We start from the raw sequence: 24,403 nt of genomic DNA on the forward strand, positions 1-24,403 counted from the left end.
TTGAATTAGAACCTAAACTTAATAAACAGGTAATAAAATAACCTAGACGTCGTCCTAGTTTAAAGACGTAAGCCTGTTTTTATTAGTTTATTTTTTCATTTTGCTCTTACTATTATTTACTATTTGATGGTGCCTCTGATATGTGATGAAAGTCACTAAGCTACAATGTGTATAGGACAGGTGAAAATAAAAGCCCATATCAATAAAACTGTCTATATTCAAATAAACGACATAATAAATCGAAGAAATATTATAAACCTTAGATAAAAATGTGTCAAATACATTTATCCCATATTTCGATCGATCAGTCTTCAAATATAATAAATAATGTATTTCTTTCCTATTTACTGTATGACATTGAGTCCATGTATATATTTATGAAAGCAATATTCTGTTCAGATTCCGTACAATTGCACAACAGTATTGCTAAATATGTACTTTCACTTATTCCCACCCACCTACAGAAAACAGATAAAATTCGAGGTAACATTTGCGAACTATAAATTACATATACATACAATACACCGGCATCCAACATGCGTTGAAGCCTTAAAATTATTCAGACGAAACATGTACAATAAATTATGATTTAGATACGATGAAGATTCATATAACGAGGTTGTAAGATAGGCATAATAACAATACAGAATCTACATGCTAATGTTCTAGCTTCTTTTGAACGTAACGTGAAGGGGCAAGCGAGCTGGTCCATTCTAAAACGAATAAACTGTCTGCTGGCGTCGGCTGAGATCAAGAGCGATACTGCCTTCATCATGAGCAAGCGGCCTTCGCTGCCTTCACGGCTGGAACAAAATTACATCTATTAGAAAATGTATTCAAGTGAAGTTATACAATGGTGTCCCGTTGATCATAGAATTCATAAGAGCATTTGCAATTCAGCGTAGTTAGAAGGGATTTTCAGAAAGTAGATAAGTGATCTAGCGGTTATTATACGGACACCGCCAACACCCGAGGAGCTGCCGCGAACGACGTTCGACGTGTTGGCTCTCCGTCAAAGGAGGCAATAAGTCGAAAGTAGTTCGCGGTAGGCCCTTTTATTGCGCCTGCTGTGGAGTTGGAAAGATTCATAAACAGGACATTTTCTGAGTGAAAATATATAATATAGAAAATGTAGGTACGGTAATATAGAGTAAAAATATTTACCTTCTCTTTCCTTGCGACGCAGTTTCTTCCGGCGACGGTCAATGGCGGCGAGCTCGGCCTTCACAGAATGGTACGCCTTGCGCAGGTCCGCTAGCCGCGTCGTCAGCACGTTGATACGGGTCTGGCAGTCCCATGATGGATCTAAAAACAATTAATGTTTTATGTGACATGTCTGTATCATTAACCATTCAAAATACAGTCAGTCAATATGTGGCTATAAATATAAAACCAATAATAAAAAATTGCGTTGCATGAAAGTCTATGGAAGGTGGCAAAATATTAATTTTCAGTACAGATGGTGTTTTTTTACGCACTAGTGCGAGAAGTGGTTCATTATATGTCAGGTCGAAACTTCGGATGGCCATCTGTACTGAAAGACGTCGTACGATACACGTGTAAAAAGGAAATTCTTCGGTCGTGTTTTAATTTATCGCCACTCGTTTCGAACTTCCTTTTTTACGCACTTGTATCGTAATGTACTATTTTAAATGCCACTTCAACGCTCACTATGTTTTATATGGTACACATGCGAGGGAACGCCTTGCCTTATGGCGTAAAAGAGTACCTGTTAGTTTAACCGTGCTCATTGGATACCTTGTGTTAGTGGTGTTTACTGTTTGTGGCAAACACCAAGCGCAGTCGCTATAAATGCCTTAGAAAGAAAGATAAGCACTGGTAACTCACCGAGCTCGATGAAGAAGTTGTACTTGAGGTCGGACTGGTGGTCTGTAGAGCGCGCATCGTCCGTGTCCCGTCGCGCGCGCCGCGTGCGTCCGCGCCCCGCGCATGACGACTCTGACGCTTTGCGCGACCGAGCGCCTGCTACAAAAAAAAAAATAGAATTTAAAGTGATGTAAAAAGCGGGGAATATTGTCAGTTTCTGCAGTTATGTAGATTGTAGAACTACCAATATTGGTCGGCTTGAATAACCCGTGTGATACTTTAAAAGTGCTAATGGAAAGAGGCCATTCTGTGAGACTAACTTAATTCAAGATATTTCCTCCAGCGATCCTTGATACAATGCCTAATTATTTATCTTAATATTTGTAAAATCTATTAAATAAGAAATGTCGGGTTTCATTGATTACAGGATTAGAAATGAAAGTGTTTATCATTGACTATTTGCTTACCATGAGATTTGTCAATGTCCATGGCGGAGGCGTCATTCTCCCGCCTGTCGTCTTCGTCTTCTTTCCTTTCCATCGGGCTGTCTCGCTCCGAAATACGCCGCTCTCTGCAATATTTTAAAGTTACATATTTTGCTGGAACAACACAATAAAAATTAACGTCAACACTATTCATCGTTTTCAGACAAGCATTATTCCTTATGTGTTTACCATAGTTCCTTGTCTATTTGTAGATCAAGATCCAGGGCAACATTATTTTATTCAATAATTTTTATCAGTGAGAAAATAAGTAACGTCTGACGGCCCTGGGATCTTGGACTTTTGCTTTACACAAAAACATGTAGACGTGTTTCTCAACGAATTCATGCAATAAGGATGTGGTGGCTTCTCGCACAAGACCAATGAGGCTCTATGACAATCCCTGTTTCAAAAAGTAAAACACGTTAATCAAGAGTCACCGCTCTTTGCACGCGGCTTACGCAGAGTATTTCCATACCCGTCGATGGCGCCTGGACAACGCTTGGAAGGCTCCTAGATATAGAAGAGAGCTGTGTGCGTAGCCGAATGCACAAACGCTCACGATAATATCTTTTTCGTAGCTATCTATCTCTAACGGTCTTGCGCATTGGCGCAACAGAGCCAGAGTACATTTCTGCGGCGTTTCGGTTTCGTTTCGCGTCGCAGAAATGTCATTCGGCTACGGGGCCTGCGTGCGTAGCCGAATGGCATTTCTCCGACGCCAAACGAAAACGAAACGCCGCGCCAGTTAGTCTGGCCCTGTCGCGCCAATACGCACGAGCGATAGAGATAGATATCTACTAGCGTTTCGTTTCGTGAGCGTTTGTACCATTCGGCTACGCACCCTGGTGAGTGTTGTGTGCCGTGACTCACCGCATGGGCGACATGTCGAGGCTGCTGTCGGGCGTGGTGGGCGGCGTGTTGTCGAGCAGCGCGCGCCGCCCCCACGCGGCCGGCGCGCAGCCCGCCTCCGCCGCGTGCCCGCCCGCCACCGGTGACCGCGCGGAGCCCGCGCGACGTTCCTCTGCTGAATATAACAAATGCTAACAATAAAATATGAACAATAAAAACAAATGAAACGAAAGAAGCGTCCGTCGGGGTTCTAAACGATTCAAGCGCGTGGTATCATAAACGCTTTGTTTTTTATTTATTTATTATTCAAAAAAACATAAACTACACTTATATACATTTTATATATCTCGCCAAACTATGACGTTTGATAGCGAGTTAACGCTCATTTTTATACTTGTAATTTTTTTACTTACTTCGTAACAGTTTTTTAATACTTTTACTTAATTTGTATTTTAAGATCCAGAAATAGTTACATTCGAGATTGAGTTAGGAAACTAGTATCGAAAACACCCTCAGAATTCGGGTACCACGATCGAGCGAATGCTCCTATAGCACATCTAGCAGTTAAGGGTCGGTACCTTTGTTGGCGTGTTATGGAGCGCAGGCGAACGGCATGTGTCGGATGAGCTGGGGATCCTCGCACAGCAGCAGCGACCGGTTGCTGTCCCCTATCCTACTCGCACAGCATATAGTCTGTCTCGCTCTAGTGTCACCTTTGTTGGCGTGTTGCGGCGCGCAGGCGAAGGGCATGTGCAGGTCGGCGCGCGGCGGCTCGGCGTCGGGCGCGGGCGAGCCGGGGATGGTCTCCTCGCACAGCAGCAGCGACCGGTTGCTGTTCCCTGTCCTACTCGCACAGCATATAGTCTGTCTCGCTCTAGTGTCACCTTTGTTGGCGTGTTGCGGCGCGCAGGCGAAGGGCATGTGCAGGTCGGCGCGCGGCGGCTCGGCGTCGGGCGCGGGCGAGCCGGGGATGGTCTCCTCGCACAGCAGCAGCGACCGGTTGCTGTTCCCTGTCCTACTCGCACAGCATATAGTCTGTCTCGCTCTAGTGTCACCTTTGTTGGCGTGTTGCGGCGCGCAGGCGAAGGGCATGTGCAGGTCGGCGCGCGGCGGCTCGGCGTCGGGCGCGGGCGAGCCGGGGATGGTCTCCTCGCACAGCAGCAGCGACCGGTTGCTGTTCCCTGTCCTACTCGCACAGCATATAGTCTGTCTCGCTCTAGTGTCACCTTTGTTGGCGTGTTGCGGCGCGCAGGCGAAGGGCATGTGCAGGTCGGCGCGCGGCGGCTCGGCGTCGGGCGCGGGCGAGCCGGGGATGGTCTCCTCGCACAGCAGCAGCGACCGGTTGCTGTTCCCTGTCCTACTCGCACAGCATATAGTCTGTCTCGCTCTAGTGTCACCTTTGTTGGCGTGTTGCGGCCAGAGATGGGCATCAATCGATTGATTTTTTAGTTAACTAATCAATCGACTAAAAATATCAATCGGCATTATTCAATCGCGATTGATTTAGTTGCGATTAAATTAGTTGTGGGAATGTTCGACTAACAACTAAATTAGTTTTAGTTTCAATCGACTAAATTCCACGAATAAATCATTAAAACTACACAGTCGGCCGTTTTTGCATTTATATCTTATTTGTAACTACAAGTAGGTATGTATATAACATTGGAGGTACTCGTATGTTGTAACTATGTTGGTTTGGGTGGAATTTTGTGGATTATTTTGAAGTAGATATATTGGACCGATTGAGCTAAAATTACGTATACACGTTTAATTTGTAATGCTTGAATGACAATGCAATATTATAACGATATATCGGTAACGAAAAATAGCGAAAAACTGCAGTGTTCACAAGTAGCAAACAAAACAATTAAGTATGTTATTGCAATACTTTAAATTATACGATACTGAGTAAATCTTAGACATAGAAATTACCAGTATTTTGCTGTCTCTGTCGATAGTAAAACTCTTTTTAGTGGCACGTGGGGACAAAACATTGGGCTAAATGACTAATCCTACTTACCTGGAAATAATTTCATTTTGGTGCAAGGGCCGACGCATCTTCTAAAAATAAGACGTTCTATTGAATCAAACATCTGCATATTGTTTATCTATTATCTACGCGCACTATTTTGTTGTCTTTAAAATATTTAAACCTCTTTGTAATGTAAAGAACTCTCAGCGTTAATTATTGTTCATCTTCCTTGCGGCATTCTACATTCAAATTTATATAATGGCAACAACGAATTTCACGATATTTGGTATATACTATACACCATGTTTTTATTGAATTCCGTTAATTTTAAGGGAAGGTTCCGTAGGTCAAATACAATGAATTGCTCTAAAAAACTAGCGACTTAACTCTTACGGTTGTAGAATTATTCAAAAAATAAATCAAACTTTTTTTTTTTGGAAATGTATTTAAACCAGTCAACCGGGTACTTTTATTGTGTTTTTTTAATGTTATTTTACTAATGCACAAACAAAGTACCCATTTTTTATTTACCCTTAGATAAGAGAAATATAATCCAATTTCAAAGTGACTGTAGTAGCAAAATAATAGTTAGAACACCGATCTAACTCCTTAGAAATGGTTAAAATATCTTAAGTAGGTAATACATGATGATATGTTTAAACATTCGTTAAGATGTCCTAATCAGTCTGTCAACATTAGTTGCGAGAAATAAGTCTAACTAATTAGTCGATTACAAAATTTAGTTGTCCGAAATCAATCGGCAACTAATTTAGTTGCAACTAAATTAGTCGCGCTCTATACAACTAAGATTGATCATTCGTGGTTTTCAATCGTCAGTCGCAATTAAATCTTGTAATTTTAATCGTTAATCGTTAGTCGATTACATTTTGCCCATCTCTGGTTGCGGCGCGCAGGCGAAGGGCATGTGCAGGTCGGCGCGCGGCGGCTCGGCGTCGGGCGCGGGCGAGCCGGGGATGGTCTCCTCGCACAGCAGCAGCGACCGGTTGCTGTTCCCTGTCCTACTCGCACAGCATATAGTCTGTCTCGCTCTAGTGTCACCTTTGTTGGCGTGTTGCGGCGCGCAGGCGAAGGGCATGTGCAGGTCGGCGCGCGGCGGCTCGGCGTCGGGCGCGGGCGAGCCGGGGATGGTCTCCTCGCACAGCAGCAGCGACCGGTTGCTGTTCCCTGTCCTACTCGCACAGCATATAGTCTGTCTCGCTCTAGTGTCACCTTTGTTGGCGTGTTGCGGCGCGCAGGCGAAGGGCATGTGCAGGTCGGCGCGCGGCGGCTCGGCGTCGGGCGCGGGCGAGCCGGGGATGGTCTCCTCGCACAGCAGCAGCGACCGGTTGCTGTCCCCTGTCCTACTCGCACAGCATATAGTCTGTCTCGCTCTAGTGTCACCTTTGTTGGCGTGTTGCGGCGCGCAGGCGAAGGGCATGTGCAGGTCGGCGCGCGGCGGCTCGGCGTCGGGCGCGGGCGAGCCGGGGATGGTCTCCTCGCACAGCAGCAGCGACCGGTTGCTGTTCCCTGTCCTACTCGCACAGCATATAGTCTGTCTCGCTCTAGTGTCACCTTTGTTGGCGTGTTGCGGCGCGCAGGCGAAGGGCATGTGCAGGTCGGCGCGCGGCGGCTCGGCGTCGGGCGCGGGCGAGCCGGGGATGGTCTCCTCGCACAGCAGCAGCGACCGGTTGCTGTTCCCTGTCCTACTCGCACAGCATATAGTCTGTCTCGCTCTAGTGTCACCTTTGTTGGCGTGTTGCGGCGCGCAGGCGAAGGGCATGTGCAGGTCGGCGCGCGGCGGCTCGGCGTCGGGCGCGGGCGAGCCGGGGATGGTCTCCTCGCACAGCAGCAGCGACCGGTTGCTGTTCCCTGTCCTACTCGCACAGCATATAGTCTGTCTCGCTCTAGTGTCACCTTTGTTGGCGTGTTGCGGCGCGCAGGCGAAGGGCATGTGCAGGTCGGCGCGCGGCGGCTCGGCGTCGGGCGCGGGCGAGCCGGGGATGGTCTCCTCGCACAGCAGCAGCGACCGGTTGCTGTTCCCTGTCCTACTCGCACAGCATATAGTCTGTCTCGCTCTAGTGTCACCTTTGTTGGCGTGTTGCGGCGCGCAGGCGAAGGGCATGTGCAGGTCGGCGCGCGGCGGCTCGGCGTCGGGCGCGGGCGAGCCGGGGATGGTCTCCTCGCACAGCAGCAGCGACCGGTTGCTGTTCCCTGTCCTACTCGCACAGCATATAGTCTGTCTCGCTCTAGTGTCACCTTTGTTGGCGTGTTGCGGCGCGCAGGCGAAGGGCATGTGCAGGTCGGCGCGCGGCGGCTCGGCGTCGGGCGCGGGCGAGCCGGGGATGGTCTCCTCGCACAGCAGCAGCGACCGGTTGCTGTCCCCTGTCCTACTCGCACAGCATATAGTCTGTCTCGCTCTAGTGTCACCTTTGTTGGCGTGTTGCGGCGCGCAGGCGAAGGGCATGTGCAGGTCGGCGCGCGGCGGCTCGGCGTCGGGCGCGGGCGAGCCGGGGATGGTCTCCTCGCACAGCAGCAGCGACCGGTTGCTGTTCCCTGTCCTACTCGCACAGCATATAGTCTGTCTCGCTCTAGTGTCACCTTTGTTGGCGTGTTGCGGCGCGCAGGCGAAGGGCATGTGCAGGTCGGCGCGCGGCGGCTCGGCGTCGGGCGCGGGCGAGCCGGGGATGGTCTCCTCGCACAGCAGCAGCGACCGGTTGCTGTTCCCTGTCCTACTCGCACAGCATATAGTCTGTCTCGCTCTAGTGTCACCTTTGTTGGCGTGTTGCGGCGCGCAGGCGAAGGGCATGTGCAGGTCGGCGCGCGGCGGCTCGGCGTCGGGCGCGGGCGAGCCGGGGATGGTCTCCTCGCACAGCAGCAGCGACCGGTTGCTGTTCCCTGTCCTACTCGCACAGCATATAGTCTGTCTCGCTCTAGTGTCACCTTTGTTGGCGTGTTGCGGCGCGCAGGCGAAGGGCATGTGCAGGTCGGCGCGCGGCGGCTCGGCGTCGGGCGCGGGCGAGCCGGGGATGGTCTCCTCGCACAGCAGCAGCGACCGGTTGCTGTTCCCTGTCCTACTCGCACAGCATATAGTCTGTCTCGCTCTAGTGTCACCTTTGTTGGCGTGTTGCGGCGCGCAGGCGAAGGGCATGTGCAGGTCGGCGCGCGGCGGCTCGGCGTCGGGCGCGGGCGAGCCGGGGATGGTCTCCTCGCACAGCAGCAGCGACCGGTTGCTGTTCCCTGTCCTACTCGCACAGCATATAGTCTGTCTCGCTCTAGTGTCACCTTTGTTGGCGTGTTGCGGCGCGCAGGCGAAGGGCATGTGCAGGTCGGCGCGCGGCGGCTCGGCGTCGGGCGCGGGCGAGCCGGGGATGGTCTCCTCGCACAGCAGCAGCGACCGGTTGCTGTTCCCTGTCCTACTCGCACAGCATATAGTCTGTCTCGCTCTAGTGTCACCTTTGTTGGCGTGTTGCGGCGCGCAGGCGAAGGGCATGTGCAGGTCGGCGCGCGGCGGCTCGGCGTCGGGCGCGGGCGAGCCGGGGATGGTCTCCTCGCACAGCAGCAGCGACCGGTTGCTGTTCCCTGTCCTACTCGCACAGCATATAGTCTGTCTCGCTCTAGTGTCACCTTTGTTGGCGTGTTGCGGCGCGCAGGCGAAGGGCATGTGCAGGTCGGCGCGCGGCGGCTCGGCGTCGGGCGCGGGCGAGCCGGGGATGGTCTCCTCGCACAGCAGCAGCGACCGGTTGCTGTCCCCTGTCCTACTCGCACAGCATATAGTCTGTCTCGCTCTAGTGTCACCTTTGTTGGCGTGTTGCGGCGCGCAGGCGAAGGGCATGTGCAGGTCGGCGCGCGGCGGCTCGGCGTCGGGCGCGGGCGAGCCGGGGATGGTCTCCTCGCACAGCAGCAGCGACCGGTTGCTGTTCCCTGTCCTACTCGCACAGCATATAGTCTGTCTCGCTCTAGTGTCACCTTTGTTGGCGTGTTGCGGCGCGCAGGCGAAGGGCATGTGCAGGTCGGCGCGCGGCGGCTCGGCGTCGGGCGCGGGCGAGCCGGGGATGGTCTCCTCGCACAGCAGCAGCGACCGGTTGCTGTCCCCTGTCCTACTCGCACAGCATATAGTCTGTCTCGCTCTAGTGTCACCTTTGTTGGCGTGTTGCGGCGCGCAGGCGAAGGGCATGTGCAGGTCGGCGCGCGGCGGCTCGGCGTCGGGCGCGGGCGAGCCGGGGATGGTCTCCTCGCACAGCAGCAGCGACCGGTTGCTGTCCCCTGTCCTACTCGCACAGCATATAGTCTGTCTCGCTCTAGTGTCACCTTTGTTGGCGTGTTGCGGCGCGCAGGCGAAGGGCATGTGCAGGTCGGCGCGCGGCGGCTCGGCGTCGGGCGCGGGCGAGCCGGGGATGGTCTCCTCGCACAGCAGCAGCGACCGGTTGCTGTCCCCTGTCCTACTCGCACAGCATATAGTCTGTCTCGCTCTAGTGTCACCTTTGTTGGCGTGTTGCGGCGCGCAGGCGAAGGGCATGTGCAGGTCGGCGCGCGGCGGCTCGGCGTCGGGCGCGGGCGAGCCGGGGATGGTCTCCTCGCACAGCAGCAGCGACCGGTTGCTGTCCCCTGTCCTACTCGCACAGCATATAGTCTGTCTCGCTCTAGTGTCACCTTTGTTGGCGTGTTGCGGCGCGCAGGCGAAGGGCATGTGCAGGTCGGCGCGCGGCGGCTCGGCGTCGGGCGCGGGCGAGCCGGGGATGGTCTCCTCGCACAGCAGCAGCGACCGGTTGCTGTCCCCTGTCCTACTCGCACAGCATATAGTCTGTCTCGCTCTAGTGTCACCTTTGTTGGCGTGTTGCGGCGCGCAGGCGAAGGGCATGTGCAGGTCGGCGCGCGGCGGCTCGGCGTCGGGCGCGGGCGAGCCGGGGATGGTCTCCTCGCACAGCAGCAGCGACCGGTTGCTGTCCCCTGTCCTACTCGCACAGCATATAGTCTGTCTCGCTCTAGTGTCACCTTTGTTGGCGTGTTGCGGCGCGCAGGCGAAGGGCATGTGCAGGTCGGCGCGCGGCGGCTCGGCGTCGGGCGCGGGCGAGCCGGGGATGGTCTCCTCGCACAGCAGCAGCGACCGGTTGCTGTCCCCTGTCCTACTCGCACAGCATATAGTCTGTCTCGCTCTAGTGTCACCTTTGTTGGCGTGTTGCGGCGCGCAGGCGAAGGGCATGTGCAGGTCGGCGCGCGGCGGCTCGGCGTCGGGCGCGGGCGAGCCGGGGATGGTCTCCTCGCACAGCAGCAGCGACCGGTTGCTGTCCCCTGTCCTACTCGCACAGCATATAGTCTGTCTCGCTCTAGTGTCACCTTTGTTGGCGTGTTGCGGCGCGCAGGCGAAGGGCATGTGCAGGTCGGCGCGCGGCGGCTCGGCGTCGGGCGCGGGCGAGCCGGGGATGGTCTCCTCGCACAGCAGCAGCGACCGGTTGCTGTTCCCTGTCCTACTCGCACAGCATATAGTCTGTCTCGCTCTAGTGTCACCTTTGTTGGCGTGTTGCGGCGCGCAGGCGAAGGGCATGTGCAGGTCGGCGCGCGGCGGCTCGGCGTCGGGCGCGGGCGAGCCGGGGATGGTCTCCTCGCACAGCAGCAGCGACCGGTTGCTGTTCCCTGTCCTACTCGCACAGCATATAGTCTGTCTCGCTCTAGTGTCACCTTTGTTGGCGTGTTGCGGCGCGCAGGCGAAGGGCATGTGCAGGTCGGCGCGCGGCGGCTCGGCGTCGGGCGCGGGCGAGCCGGGGATGGTCTCCTCGCACAGCAGCAGCGACCGGTTGCTGTTCCCTGTCCTACTCGCACAGCATATAGTCTGTCTCGCTCTAGTGTCACCTTTGTTGGCGTGTTGCGGCGCGCAGGCGAAGGGCATGTGCAGGTCGGCGCGCGGCGGCTCGGCGTCGGGCGCGGGCGAGCCGGGGATGGTCTCCTCGCACAGCAGCAGCGACAGGTTGCTGTCGTCCTCGGCGGGGCCGCGAGCGCTGCCCGCTACTACTACGCGTGCACCTGGGACATGGTAGACTGCTTTAAAATTCCAACTAATATTGAGCTTGTAAACGATCCACACAGAGACAGTGTCGAGGCAACAACCTCCAGAGACGACCATTGTAGACATGCCTCGGTCGAGGCAGCGAGCGACTCTTCCTCGGCCGAAAGTCCTCGCAGTGCTCCGAAAGTGCTCTGTGTGGATCAGTCTTTTCGGTGACGTTTCAGTGTTTTTCGGTCTTAGGTACTACTAAGGGTCCCCCCACATCTAGCGTCTCGCGAGCGTCGCGTCGGGTCAACTGTATGGAAAAAGACGCCGCGTCGAGGCGTCAGGCTTTGCCCATACAGTACAGACTTTTTCCATACAGTTGGCCCGACGCGACGCTCGCGAGACGCTAGATGTGGGGGGACCCTAAGTTCTGAGTTTCGTAGAGTTTCTTTACTGTCAGAAAAAATCCTAAACAATCTACTGCTTGAAGCGAGAGACTACTATTTATATAACGGTCTTTAGTTTCAGAGTTTGATCGTGTAAAAACTTGCTTATTAGGCTGTGGAGATGAGGACATGTATACTGACTGTGCTTGCGCTCGTTCTTGCAGGCGTCCTCGAGCATGAGCAGCGTCTCGCCGGCGCTCCACTCGCCGGGCGACTTGCCCGCGTGCAGCGCGCTGCGCGCCGCGTCTGTGCCGCTCCATTCTTCTACCGTTAGCTTGTCTATTATTAACCTGCGAAACAAATTATTGATCAATCTAGAGGATTGTCTCTTTCGACTGCGAATGACTTCAATACCTACAAGATTTACAATGACGCGCTGCACAAGGGAAGCGTGGCGTTAAAATGATTTCATTCGAAATCTACGCAAGAGATATGTTACAAGTGCCCTTTGAATCTGTGAAGAGCTTACTACAAATATTATCGAATGAAGTAATTTATATATTTACTCATTTATTTAATTTTAGTTACATATGCATGATAAACTGAAAATATAGTAATATTGTCTTCGGTTACCGCGATAGTTACTCATGAAATAAAACTATGGAAACGGATTAAATCGGAAACGTCGGGATGTATTTTAAATTCATTATACGCGATTTAATCCGTTTCCATAGTTTTATTTCATGAAAATATAGTGTTATTTACCTTCTATCAGAATCATCAGAGTCACTGGATTCGCTCCTATCCTCCGCCGGGAAAGGCGGCAAAGGTATACTTGCAGCTGCAGCCTGACTCGAGTTAATCTGGCTGGACAACTTTTGTATAGTGTCACTCAAAACTTTATTGTTCTTGCCCGGGGTAGGCATGGGCAGATCCGCCACACTCTTCCGTCGCTCCAGGATATTCAAAGGACTTAATAACCTGGGTGGCGAGGGTTCCTTAGCTTTAACCTTCTTGATATCAGCGAGGTCACGCTTCGCATCGGTAAAGTTGGATGGCTCACCGAAAATGGAATCCGTGACCGTTGGACTGATTTTCTTCAATGGCTCTTTAGGCTTTGTGTCCTGTTTGGGAGTTTTTGTTTCTAGCGGTATGGGCGATTGTTTGCCTTCGGGTTTGGTAATTTTGAGAAGATCAGTTTTGGGAGTGAGCGCGCGTGGTTTATCTGACTTGTCTGCTTTGTCTTCGACGGGCGGTGGAGACATGGACAGCCGTTTAGCGCTGTTGATGGCTTTAAGTAGTTTATCGGCTATCTTAGGACCCTCGGATTGGACGAGGAAGGCGGGAGGCGGTTCAGGAATCACGTCGATTCGCGCCGGACTATCCGGCTCCGATTTGTCTTCCTCTGTATCTATTAGGGGACTTGATGGAAGTTCTAGCTTGGGAGGATTTGGATCAGGATCCAAACTCTTTATTGGCTCGATTTTAACTTTGAGCGCTTCTTTTGTTTCCTTAGGTTTCGACGTGCTTTCTAAGGGATCTTTCGCTTTTGAAGCACTGTCTTTAGGATCCTTATTGATTTTGAAGATACTTTCTTTCGGATCCTTATTGCTTTTAATAATAGTGTCTTTGGGTTTGAAAATACTCTCAGTGGTATCTTTTGGTTTAAAAATATTTTCTTTTGGATCTTTATCTTTTGGTTTAGGATTCGTTTCCTTTGTATCTTTTACTTTGGGTAAACTCTCTTTCGGATCCTTGGATTTAGGTGTACTTTCCTTGGGATCTTTGGATTTCAAAGCGCTATCCTTGGGATCTTTCGCTTTAACGGGAATTTCTTTAGTATCCTTAGGTTTGAAAATACTGTCTTTTGTATCTTTAGGTTTCTGGTCAGATTCACTGGGTTCTTTAACTTCTGTCTCTTTAATTTCTTTAACTTTAGTTGTACTTTCTTTTAGTTCCTTAATTTTCAAGGGTTCTTTTTCTTTTGTTTTAAATATGCTTTCTTTTGGTTCCTTGTTTATTTTAAACACGTTGTCTTTGGGCTCATCACTTGGTAGTGGAATAGAATCCAAATCAATCATTGGTGGTTCCTCCTTAACAGTTTCTTCCTTCATATCCGGAGTGCTGTCACTCGTGGACTCCGAAGGCGTACTGGGAATAGGTATGTCTTTCATTTGAATTAAGGGGAATACAAGCGGGGGAGGCGTGTTAGCAGGCTCTGGAATACTTTCTAGGAGCTCTAATTCTTTTTCTGGATTACCCAGCATGCTTAGAATATTGTTCTCAGTTTTGGAATCTTCAGCTTGTTCAGATTCGTTAGATGATTCTTTCACTGGTTCTGGGGATTTAGGAGATTCTGAAGTGGGGACTGAGCTAGAGCTTGGCTCTCCTAGTTCTTCTTTAATCCCTATATCTTCAGGTTCATCCTCAGACGATTGTTCGTCATCAGCTCTGCTATCCGGCGAATCATCGATTAACTCCCGAAGTTTTGAGACCTTGCTTTTCTTTGAGTAAGTTTCTTGATTCTTTGCAGGTATGAAGCCTTCGAAGCGATGCCCTGAACTGCCGTCGCCGGGAAAGGAATCTTCGTCTAATGAAAATAGACCATCCTTTGAGTCGTCTTCAGGGCTCTGTCGGCCAGGAGCGTTGCTCGTGGAGCCAAAATCTCTAAAAGGTGATAGAGAAGGCGACCGTAATGGAGTTGTTCGGGATTTCAGAGGATCTTCGGAAATTTCTTCGCTAAGCGATTTGGACAGTGTTGAAGTGTATTTGCTAGGTGAAATATCATCAAAGATTCTATGTGTTCGTTTTTTCTTCTCGTCATGCAGTTCTAGTTCAAAAGGTTCCGGTTCCTTGAACTCGTAAACATCCTCATCTTTAGGTTGTTTCTCAGGCGGAGTTGGTTCAGGGGCGGACGTGGCGGCTTGCGGCGAGCTAGAAGCTTCTTTCTCCACTACTTCCTGCTTTATCGGTTCTTCAGTTTCCTGCTTGACGGTGTGAAGTCCTTTGAGCTCTGATCGTATTTCGTTGAGATCGTAATCTCGGCCTTGGTGCGTGGAGGAGCTGGGGCGCGGTTTCTTGGTAGGGGAGACGGCAGTGGGCGTGGATACCGTCCTGATGGGCCTTTTGCGAGGTTTGCTCGAACTACTGCTATCACTGGACTTAGCGTCTTTAGACCTGGGTGCTACGAACAAAAATAGAGTATGATGTTAGTGCACAATTAATTATAAAAATTTTAAATAATGAATTTTGTGATACAAACTTTTTATACTGGACTTATCATCAGGTTTCTTGGGAGGTCGTTTCACGTTGTCGTCGCTATCTGAATCGCTGTCCGAATCAGAGCGAGCCGATGACTCTGAAAAAATCGTTAGATATAAAATCATAAAATTTGTTTTATTTATTTTACACAGTTATTTACTTCAAACCCAACAATACCTTCTGTCCTTTTTGACCTGACCCGTCTGCTGTTGTTTATGCTCTGAAAGAAAGAAAAAGTTAATATTCATAGGAATAAAATAAAACTTGCAAAAACAAGAAAAGCGCAGCCAAAGACTATAAATAATTCCAGGCCACAATGGTAAAATAACTCAACTCTATTTTAGTTCAGCTTAGTGGACACTGGGCAAGTCATCACATTAATGCACCACAATTACATAAAATTTTACAACTGTAATATAGGAAATACGGTTTCAATATGTTGAATATAGCGGCTGCAGTAATGTGCTTAGACCAGCCTGAACACTAGCGTCATTATACTTACTACAGCTTGGCAAAAAAGTCTCTATTGTCAGGCTGTACGTAACAATAGACTAACCTTCTTATTCCGCATCTCATGCTGCGTGACATTAAGCGCGATCCTCTGCGGCTTGATCCACTCGTCGTACCTCGTGTTCCACCCCGTGTAGTGCACCCGCAGCATCCCCTCCGACGATATCTCGATCACTTTCGCCTCGTACGTCACCTGTGGTAACGCAGCGTTAGACACACGCGGGCTCTCAAAGTGTGCACTTTGAGAAACTTAAAGAAAGAGAACCGTTGACCCGAGATAAATGCAGGAATTCGCTTTGCGGGCAGGTCAGCTTCGAAAACATTCTGCATGCTCTGTTTGATCTAGTAATGTTCTTTTTAAAACCATGTCTAAACTTTTTACTTATTGTTTGTGTGCTTTCGGGCGCTTAGTGGCCGATTTATTACAACTTAAGACACTGTATGTTTAACAAAAGGAATCATATAAAAGCAAAGTCAGCAATATCCATATATTTATACCATGACTTTGTTTTCTATCATACTAATACATACTTGGTGCATGTTTTAAGCACAAGTCAAACTCAAAATTTCTACATGTTTTCGAGGCTGACCGTACTAAAATATAATTGTTAAGTTGCATTACAACAACATAGGGGTAATAAATAAGATCTAAGCGTTTTTGCCCCTTTCCCACTTAATAAGTTAGTGCTAAGGGCATCAAACATTGCTTAAGATTGCCTTTTGAATTATATAAACTGTAATCATGCCTTAAAATGGTGGATTTTATATTAAATTCGAATAAGTTGTTAGTAGGAGAAATGTTACATCATCTCGGAGTCATGGGCAACATAAATGATAATCATTTACCTTCGGTTTCATTACCTTTGATTCCGACTGCGTGGGTCCGTAGTACACCTTCAGTTTGTCTCCCACCTGAGCTTTCACATTGCCAGCACGAGTTGGCTCGTTAGTTGATGGTCTGATGAAAAATAACCAAGGTTCGTATAAATTGAGTCAATTTGAAAAAAGTAAATCAAAGCAATACACAAACAGAGCGAGCCGCCTCGCGAGGAAATGAGGAGGCACACTAACATCTTATCCCGCCAGGTGGCGCCTGTGCAAGTGTCTAGGCATGTGACTGTCATTCATATGTGTGTGTGAGAGAAAAATATGTTCTTCTCGCTCTTACGTATGAAATTCTTTATCTGTGCAATGGACTAATAGGGTGGCGCCATCTGTCATAACCTTTGAGTGTGCCTCCTCATTGCCGCGATGAGCCTCTAGGTCGGTGGAATCTTGCCGAGCCCGAGGCAAAGGCGGTGGTGGGTGAGTGATTTATATCGTGCGAGGCACTTTTATCAACTACTTCGCGCGGCAACTATTCGCTACGTGGCTTCTTGTGAGGACTAATATTATTCGAGGGACGAGCCGGCTCACAACTCACATTTTAAATACTTTGTTCTAGTTTAACTTATTTTTTTTTCATATGATGTTTGAGCATAGAGGATAAGTGTGTACTCACTCGGTAGTTTTGCGCTTCCTCGGTCGCTTGCTGCTGTTAGAAGCAATCGTATTACCGCTGCTAGCAGAGTTAGCGCTTTGGCTGCGGCGGCTCTGCATTTTCTTTGTTGGCCCACATCTTAAAGAAACAAATCAATCATTAAATTAAATTAAATAACTAAGATGAAAAGATTAAGGCAATGAAAAGCAAATGTTCCTATGAACGTACCTTGAAGCCCGGCCGGAACTGTCACTGTCAGTGGACGCGTGAGGGCGCCGTGACGCGCGAGGAGTAACAGCACTTGTGCTCTCTACAAAACAGACGATAACAGTAAGATATAGTCTACATAAATAAATAAACTGTTGCGGAGAGTTTGTTCTCTTAAGCTGAGTTTAGACCAGCAAGTTATTGCTGCAAGATTTGAGACGCTACTATAAGTAAGAGTGAGTGGCATATATCTGCATCTCTTTCTTGCATATACTTCTGTTTCAAAACTTGCTCGTCTAAACCTGGCTTTACGAAATTTCTCACTCCCAAAACGGAAACTTATTTATTTCTTGTAAGATTTTCACAGATTACTCATATGCAGTAACTTGAGATTACTGCACATCTGTATGACATCGTGTAGAGGCTCCTTTTTAGCTGCCACGTTATTTTCATAAACCATACACAACTAATATAATGAAAAAAGGTTTATTAACACTTTCGCAACCACGAACCCGGCTAGTGGGCACTCGTGAACCTTGCTCAGATGCCGGAGACTCGCCATACAAGCGGGCGGTTATAAATTACGACCGGTTTCTGACGTAGTCCGCCGTTTTTTGTCTGGTAGTGAATGTTAAGTACACAATGTGTCCCGGGGAGAAGTGACCGGAAAGAAAGGGTCGGTAGTATACGCTAAATTATCGATAAAATCGTTGATTTAGGGGCTTATCGATATTAGTTATTTTTTTATTGCCATTTCTTTTTTTAGTAGGGGCGACTGACCTGTTGCACTATTTGATATTTTTGTCGCTTTGAGCTTATTTTCCATTCTGTTTTTTTTTTTATTGAATAGCACCGTATATACGTATCCGTTAAAGTCCAAAAACTATCCAAAAGTTCGTAAAACATGTAAGAAATGTGAAACAAACTTGAAATTCTGTCATAAAAGACGTTCATTTTTTTATTCTTTAGCTAATTGTGAAGAAAAACGTCCCATAAACAGTATTATTTTAGTATGTTACAACAAAAATATCACAATAATAGTGCAACAAGTCAGTCGCCCCTACTAAAAAAAAAGAAATGGCAATAAAAAAATAACTAATAATGATAAGCCCCAAAATCAACGTCTTTTATCGATAATTTGCCGTATACTATCGATCCTTTCTTTCCGGTCACTTCTCCCGGGATACATTGTATAAAAATACATGTACTTATCTACCTTTGGACGATATGGGCCTTCGCTTAGGCGTCCGTTTCTCAAGCGGCTCCGTCTTGACGGGCAGCGCGCGGTTCCGCGACTGCGAGCGCGGTTTGACAACAATCTTCTCCTCGCTCGTGGTCGTTGTTGTTGACGTTGTGCTTTTGTTATCCTTGTCCTTGTCTTTCTCCTTTTCTTTTTCTTTCTCCTTCTCTTTTTCAACCCTGGGCAGATAAATATGGATTAGTTAGTATTAGCAAAGAGGATCAAGTATTATAGAGAGTTACTGTCAAAGTAAAATATGTAATCACAGTGCATAGACTGCTATGACACAGGCTTAAAACTTTTAAAAATTTGTTTTGACAATTTGGCCCATGTTCTTAGCTTGATATGTGTTAAAATGTCAAATATTAATATTAGCGCCATCTAGCCGAGCGTCCCCCAAAGGTGTAGTGTAACGCCATCTAGGCCACCGTACCTTTTTCTATATGGTTCTGAGGTACGATTTTTTCTTAGACTGTAGCTGTCTATACGGAGTTACATATGTCTTTGGTATTAGTGAAACGAAGATGATTCAATTTGAAGGACATGCGAGGCAAGATTTCACAAGGCGACTGGCGAAAAACAATACGAAGGCAAATCATTTCGCACAACATCTGTATCTAAAGACAAAAATCACAAAGTAAAGATTTTTGATATTTCAAACTGAGTTCGGATTTGCCGCGCGTCGTTACTTTGTTGCCTAGGTTGGCCATACAAATAGACCACCCCCGGGCCTGGGCACTAACCACGTGACACCCCCCACGTTGACTTTTAATACTAATAACTGGGCGACCGAGCTTCGCTCGGTTCTATTTTATTATAATAAAAAAAACTTATAAATAAAATAAAAAAACTTAATTTCTGGCCGGGATTCGAAACCCTGACACCTGCGATCTATCTGCGAACATTAGACCGACCTCGTACGACTGAGCTAAGCGGAATCGATGCGCGCGCGGCGAAATTAAAGACCATATTTTACGTTTACTAACGCGAAAGAAAAACTCATTAAAACTCGAAAATTCGCGTTTTCCGGAATCTAAGGCTACGCTAGATCGATTTTTCACCCCCGAAAACCCCCACATAACAAATTTCAGCGAAATCGTTAGAGCGGTTTCTAAATCTATATAAATAAATAAATATACAAGAATTGCTCGTTTAAAAGTATAAGATAGGACACTGTTACACAGATTGACTGAGTCCTCAAGAAGGCTTGTATTGCAGGTACTCAGACAACGATATATATAATATACAAATACATAGAAAACATCCACGACTTACTTAGGAGCCGTGGTGATAAGCGGCTGGTTATCCGCGCTGTCCTCCTCATCGCTTCCCCGTTTCTCCTTGGGCTTCTCAGCTTTCTCCAACTTCTCTTCCTTCTCACTCTTGTCTGTCTCGCTCTTGTCAGAGTCCTTGTCCTTTGTGCGCTGTAACGATGTAGCATGTACTGCCCAGAATGAGAGCTGGGTACGTAGCCGAATGGCACAAACGCTCACGAAACGCTCGTAGATATCTATCTCTATCGCTCTTGCGTATTGGCGCGACAGAGCCAGAGTGCGGCGTTTAGTTTTCGTTTCGCGTCGCAGAAATGCCATTCGGCTACGGCACCTGGTCCGCTTTTACAAATGGTTTATAAAGTGGGCCGATTTGAGTTAATCCATACTAATATTATAAATGGGAAAGTGTGTGTGTCTGTTTGTTTGTCCGTCTTTCACGGCAAAACGGAGCTACGAATTGACGTGATTTTTTAAGTGGAGATAGTTGAAGGGATGGAGAGTGATATAGGCTACTTTTTGTCTCTTTCTAACGCAAGCGAAGATCACAATAGATCAGAAATGGTCGCAGTGATACATAAGGCGCTCTGAAGCCTTACAAAGCCCCTAACCAAGAAGAAGAACGCAAGCGAAGCCGCGGGCAAAAGCTAGTGCTAAATAAAAAGAAAATAGCCGGGTCCACACTAGCCGCACGCCTCGCGAAGAAAACGTCCGTATGCGCACACATTTGTCTCGCCCAAGCAAATTTGCTCGTGCAAGATGGCGGCCCTCGGTCAGCTGTTCAAAATAGTTGCGTGCATCCAGTGAGAACCCGGCTACTGAAGAGCAAGTAATTACAACTACTAAAAGGAGGATTGACCTTCTAATATTTAATTAACTTTTTACAGAACTCTCCCGGCATTAGCTACGATTGGAAAACTGTCTATTGGTCATCATGAAAAGAATCTCCTCCAAGTAATGTGACCGTGATACTTCTACTGAGATTTTAGTCACTGTTGGCTATTCATTTTTCTCGGCGAGTGACAGATATTTTCAAATCAGTGCCGGGGGATATAGAATGTAAGCACTGATAAGACATCGCAGTACCATCATAGCCCGAGTTTTGCGCTACCAACGTCACGGTCAGCTTGCGGTGGCTGTGTTGGTGCGACATGTATGAGGCACGGCACATTACCTGCGTGTTGGTGGGCGTGGAGCAGGCGGAGGACGAGGTGGGCGGCTGCTTGTCGCGGTCGCGGATGAGCGAGCGGCCGGCGGGCGGCGTGCGTGCGCCGCGCGGGTGCGCCACCAGCGTCACGCCTAGCTTCCGGTAGAAGTCTTCGAAGCTGTGCAGGAATCTAGGGAGAGAGGTAAATGTTACGTTGTGGTGTCTGGTATACCCTTTTTGTAATCGTCGTAGGGTACGGAAACAATGGCATGACTGGCATCTTCTGTAGATCGTGAGTACGTAACGTCGGTAGCAGCAGTGGATTTAGCTGCGTAGCATAAAGATAAATTGAAAAATGTAAGTTGGTAAAATTCTAGGCAATTTTTGTCAGATAATCTTTCTCAATTCAAATTTTAAAATGAAATGCACGTTTATTATAATGTAAAAACATGGAATTCAAAAATCAAATAACTAATTCCTCAGAGTAGTGTTTTTCTTTGTCCTGAACTACAATATTCGAAATAACTTACTTCTTATATGCCTGCTTGCATAAATTTGTGATGCTAGTTGTGACTGGATGGAAGCCCATCTTGTCAGCTATAGTCTTCCATTGATTCTGATTCGTCACTCTATTGTAGCCTCCAAGTTTTTGCACCACCTACAAAAAGAACACAAGTAAGTTTAGAATACAAAACGTACGGCTTCTTCACGAGGCATTTTATTTACCTCGCAAGGGAAATGAATAAAATAAGATTGAAAATAAGTCTAGTAGAACGTAAGTATAAACGTATTTATTTTATGTGATAGGAAGCAAATGAGTAGACAGGTCGTCCGATGGCAAGCGATGATTACTGCCACCCATGGACACCCAAAAGAATAGAACAGTATGAACCGTGCAATGTTAATAATTCATAATTCATAATTTATTGCATAATAATCATGTGGTACAAGCAGGTGTTACAATAAGGTAAGTTCACACATGAACCCTGTTAGGGCACAGCAAGTATTCCTTAAAACTAAATTACAGCTAGGAAGTACAGGTACGTTCATAAAAATTACAATTATTATTCGCATTTACCACTTATGCTTAAAGCATAAGGCTAAGCTGGTTTTATATAGTTTTAGTACATTTTATAATTGCATTATATTCAATAATTATTTATCAAACGACTTCAAAAAAGGAGGAGGTTCTCAATTCAACTGATTTTTTATTTTATTTTTATCTACAATTATTATTGGTAATATTTTAAACTATTTATATTTAATTTCTCATGTACAGAGCAACTTTAATAGATTCGCAGGCCTTAAGTAGGTATGTAATTATATTGAATATAAATTAAATTATTAATTATTTATTTGGGTAAAGATTCGTCTTCTAGATACTCGTCTATAGAGTAATAGCATTTTTTGATGAGTAAGTCCTTTAGTTTGCTTTTAAATACTTTGTCTTCTTTTTCATTAATTATAATTTCGGGCAGTTTATTTGCTATAAGTATACATCGGTAGTACGGGCCTTTTTTAAACATTTCTAATTTTGATGGGGGTAGTTCTAATTGTGGTTTATCATTTTTCCTTCGTTCTGAGTTAATCATTTTTGTAGTAAAGAGATGAGAGTTATTCCTAACAAAGAGTGCTGCTTCCAATATGTATATCGAGAGCAAAGTGAGGATACGTAGTTCAGAAAAGTGAGGTCTACAACTATTTGGTATCTGGGTGTTGGTAAGTATGCGAATGCACTTTTTTTGCATTAGGAATAGGTGATGAGCATCCGTGCTGGCCCCCCACAAAATAATACCGTACTGGAGTCTTGCATGTCCGAACGCGAAATATGCTGACAGGGCGGTTTCCAGGTTAGTATTGATCTTTAGTACACTTAACGCAAATAAGAAACCAGACAATTTTGATTTAATATTATCTACGTGTGATTTCCAATTTAAATTTGTATCTATTTTTATTCCTAACAGTTTGAATTCATTTACTTCTTCAATATTTTCATTATTTATTTGTAACGACAGTTGCAGTGGTTTTTTTTTGGACGGGTCTAAACTGGATTATTTTGGTTTTTTTTAAGTTTATTTCAAGATTGTGATCTAAAAGCCATTCCATTATGGTTTCTGTAATTTGCGGGAGGCGCTCATCGCACTCAGTACTATCCGAGCAGTTGAGTAGCAACGAGACGTCGTCCGCAAACATCACGCATTTACTTTCCATATTTTTTGGCAAATCGTTGATGTACGCGAGAAATAGGACGCATCCAATCACACTGCCTTGAGGAATTGAGCATGTAATGGTTCGCATTGGTGAGGTTACCGCCTTCACTAATCCAGTGTCTTTATAATACCAATCTACTTGTACACACTGTTTGCGATTTTGTAAATATGACTTTAGCCATGTATGGGCAATTCCGCGGATGCCCATGTCGTATAGTTTTCGAAGTAGAATGTTGTGGGATACACGGTCATAAGCTTTAGACATATCCAGGAGTAACCCTACAGCATATTTTTTTGAGTTAAGGTAAATAAGTATTTCCTGGATATAGTTATAGATGGCCAGAGTCGTCGAATGCCGTTTCCGAAAACCGAATTGATTCTTATCGAAAATGTGATATTTCTCAAAAAAGTTATAAATTCGTTTTGTCATGGCTTTTTCAAATAGTTTGGAAAAAGTTGGTAATAGTGCAATAGGTCTGTACTGGCTTGGGTCGCTCTCTTTACCGCCTGGTTTTAAAATCGGCTTTATTTTCGAAACCTTCAATCGTTCCGGAAATGTTCCTTCGTAAAAGGATTGGTTTATTAACCACTTAAGCGGGGTTACTAATTCATTAGTGCAAAATTTAACGAGTACCGACGGAATATCATCTATGCCCGAGCTGGTGCCTATTGCATAACAATTTACAACTCATATTACAAGCGGTAGTCCCCCTCCAATTCATTTTATAAGAAAGAGAGTTCCACTTGTAATACAAGTTGTAAATTGTTATGCAATAGGCCCCTGGTTCTATTTTTCATATGCCGTATTAATGTAATAATTTCGCGCTCGTCTACTTCGCTAATCATAATGGAGTTTACTGTAGGTACAATGACGGGGCGGCCGGGCGCTTGCGCAGGCGCGCTCGCGCCGGCGCCGCTACCTGCTAGTGATGACTCACCCACAGATGCAAAGTATTCGTTGAGAGTACTTGCTATTTGCTTGGGTGTTTCTATAACACAATCATCAATTTTTATCTTCATGTTTTTGTGTTTAGAAGTTTTGTTTCGGGACGTTGTGCTTTTTACGATGTTCCACATTGTTTTAATTTTATTGGTTGATTTTTCCATTTGTTCTATGAAATTAAACCTTTTAGATAACTGTACACATTTTTTTAAAATTTTTTCATATTTTCTGTAATAAGATATAAATTCTTTATTTTTTGTGTGGTTCCTGGCAATCCTAAGAAATCTTTTATTTTTACATGCTATTTTTAACCCGACAGTCAACCACGGTGTTTTATTATTTTTACGTTTTATTTTTATGCGTTTTAATGGAATATATTTATTGAGTAATTCTTGTATTTTATTATGGAAGTGGTTATAGTTTTGGTTTGCATCGTTACTTGGCAATATTATGTCTTCCCATATAATGTTACTAAGCCCATCTTTAAAACTCTGCATATTTTTTTCACTAAAAATTCGTTTATAAGTATACTGTTTTTTTCTTCCTGTAAGTTCTGCGTTTGACAACTATATATTACCATTCTATGATCAGATATACCATTTTCTACTATTTTCACTACATGGTCCGTT

The 24,403-nt window shown here is 46.6% G+C and overlaps 1 protein-coding gene across 3 annotated transcripts in view; it reads right to left on the bottom strand.

Moving 5' to 3' along the window:
* Nucleotides 1-199: 199 nt before the first annotated feature.
* Nucleotides 200-24,403, bottom strand: part of LOC125232862 — a 36,291-nt gene continuing 12,087 nt past the window's right edge. The window contains exons 9-27 of one of the 3 annotated variants that reach the window (XM_048138664.1): nt 21,152-21,279; nt 20,649-20,811; nt 19,479-19,627; nt 18,180-18,382; nt 16,985-17,066; nt 16,778-16,894; nt 16,123-16,234; nt 15,323-15,469; nt 14,944-14,986; nt 14,768-14,863; nt 12,271-14,689; nt 11,707-11,855; nt 6,034-11,151; nt 3,875-4,570; nt 3,183-3,336; nt 2,295-2,398; nt 1,849-1,986; nt 1,165-1,305; nt 200-803 (exon numbers count right to left, since the gene is read on the bottom strand). In XM_048138664.1, coding sequence (XP_047994621.1) covers nt 772-803; nt 1,165-1,305; nt 1,849-1,986; nt 2,295-2,398; nt 3,183-3,336; nt 3,875-4,570; nt 6,034-11,151; nt 11,707-11,855; nt 12,271-14,689; nt 14,768-14,863; nt 14,944-14,986; nt 15,323-15,469; nt 16,123-16,234; nt 16,778-16,894; nt 16,985-17,066; nt 18,180-18,382; nt 19,479-19,627; nt 20,649-20,811; nt 21,152-21,279 — 10,191 coding nt within the window. In that variant the 3' untranslated portion in view covers nt 200-771. Of the gene's footprint in view, nt 804-1,164; nt 1,306-1,848; nt 1,987-2,294; nt 2,399-3,182; nt 3,337-3,874; nt 4,571-6,033; nt 11,152-11,706; nt 11,856-12,270; nt 14,690-14,767; nt 14,864-14,943; nt 14,987-15,322; nt 15,470-16,122; nt 16,235-16,777; nt 16,895-16,972; nt 17,067-18,179; nt 18,383-19,478; nt 19,628-20,648; nt 20,812-21,151; nt 21,280-24,403 lie in introns of all 3 variants that reach the window. The other 2 variants (XM_048138665.1, XM_048138666.1) reach the window with 2 other exon arrangements.

The sequence above is a fragment of the Leguminivora glycinivorella genome, chromosome 13, assembly GCF_023078275.1.
Source record: "Leguminivora glycinivorella isolate SPB_JAAS2020 chromosome 13, LegGlyc_1.1, whole genome shotgun sequence".
Lineage (NCBI taxonomy): Eukaryota > Metazoa > Arthropoda > Insecta > Lepidoptera > Tortricidae > Leguminivora > Leguminivora glycinivorella.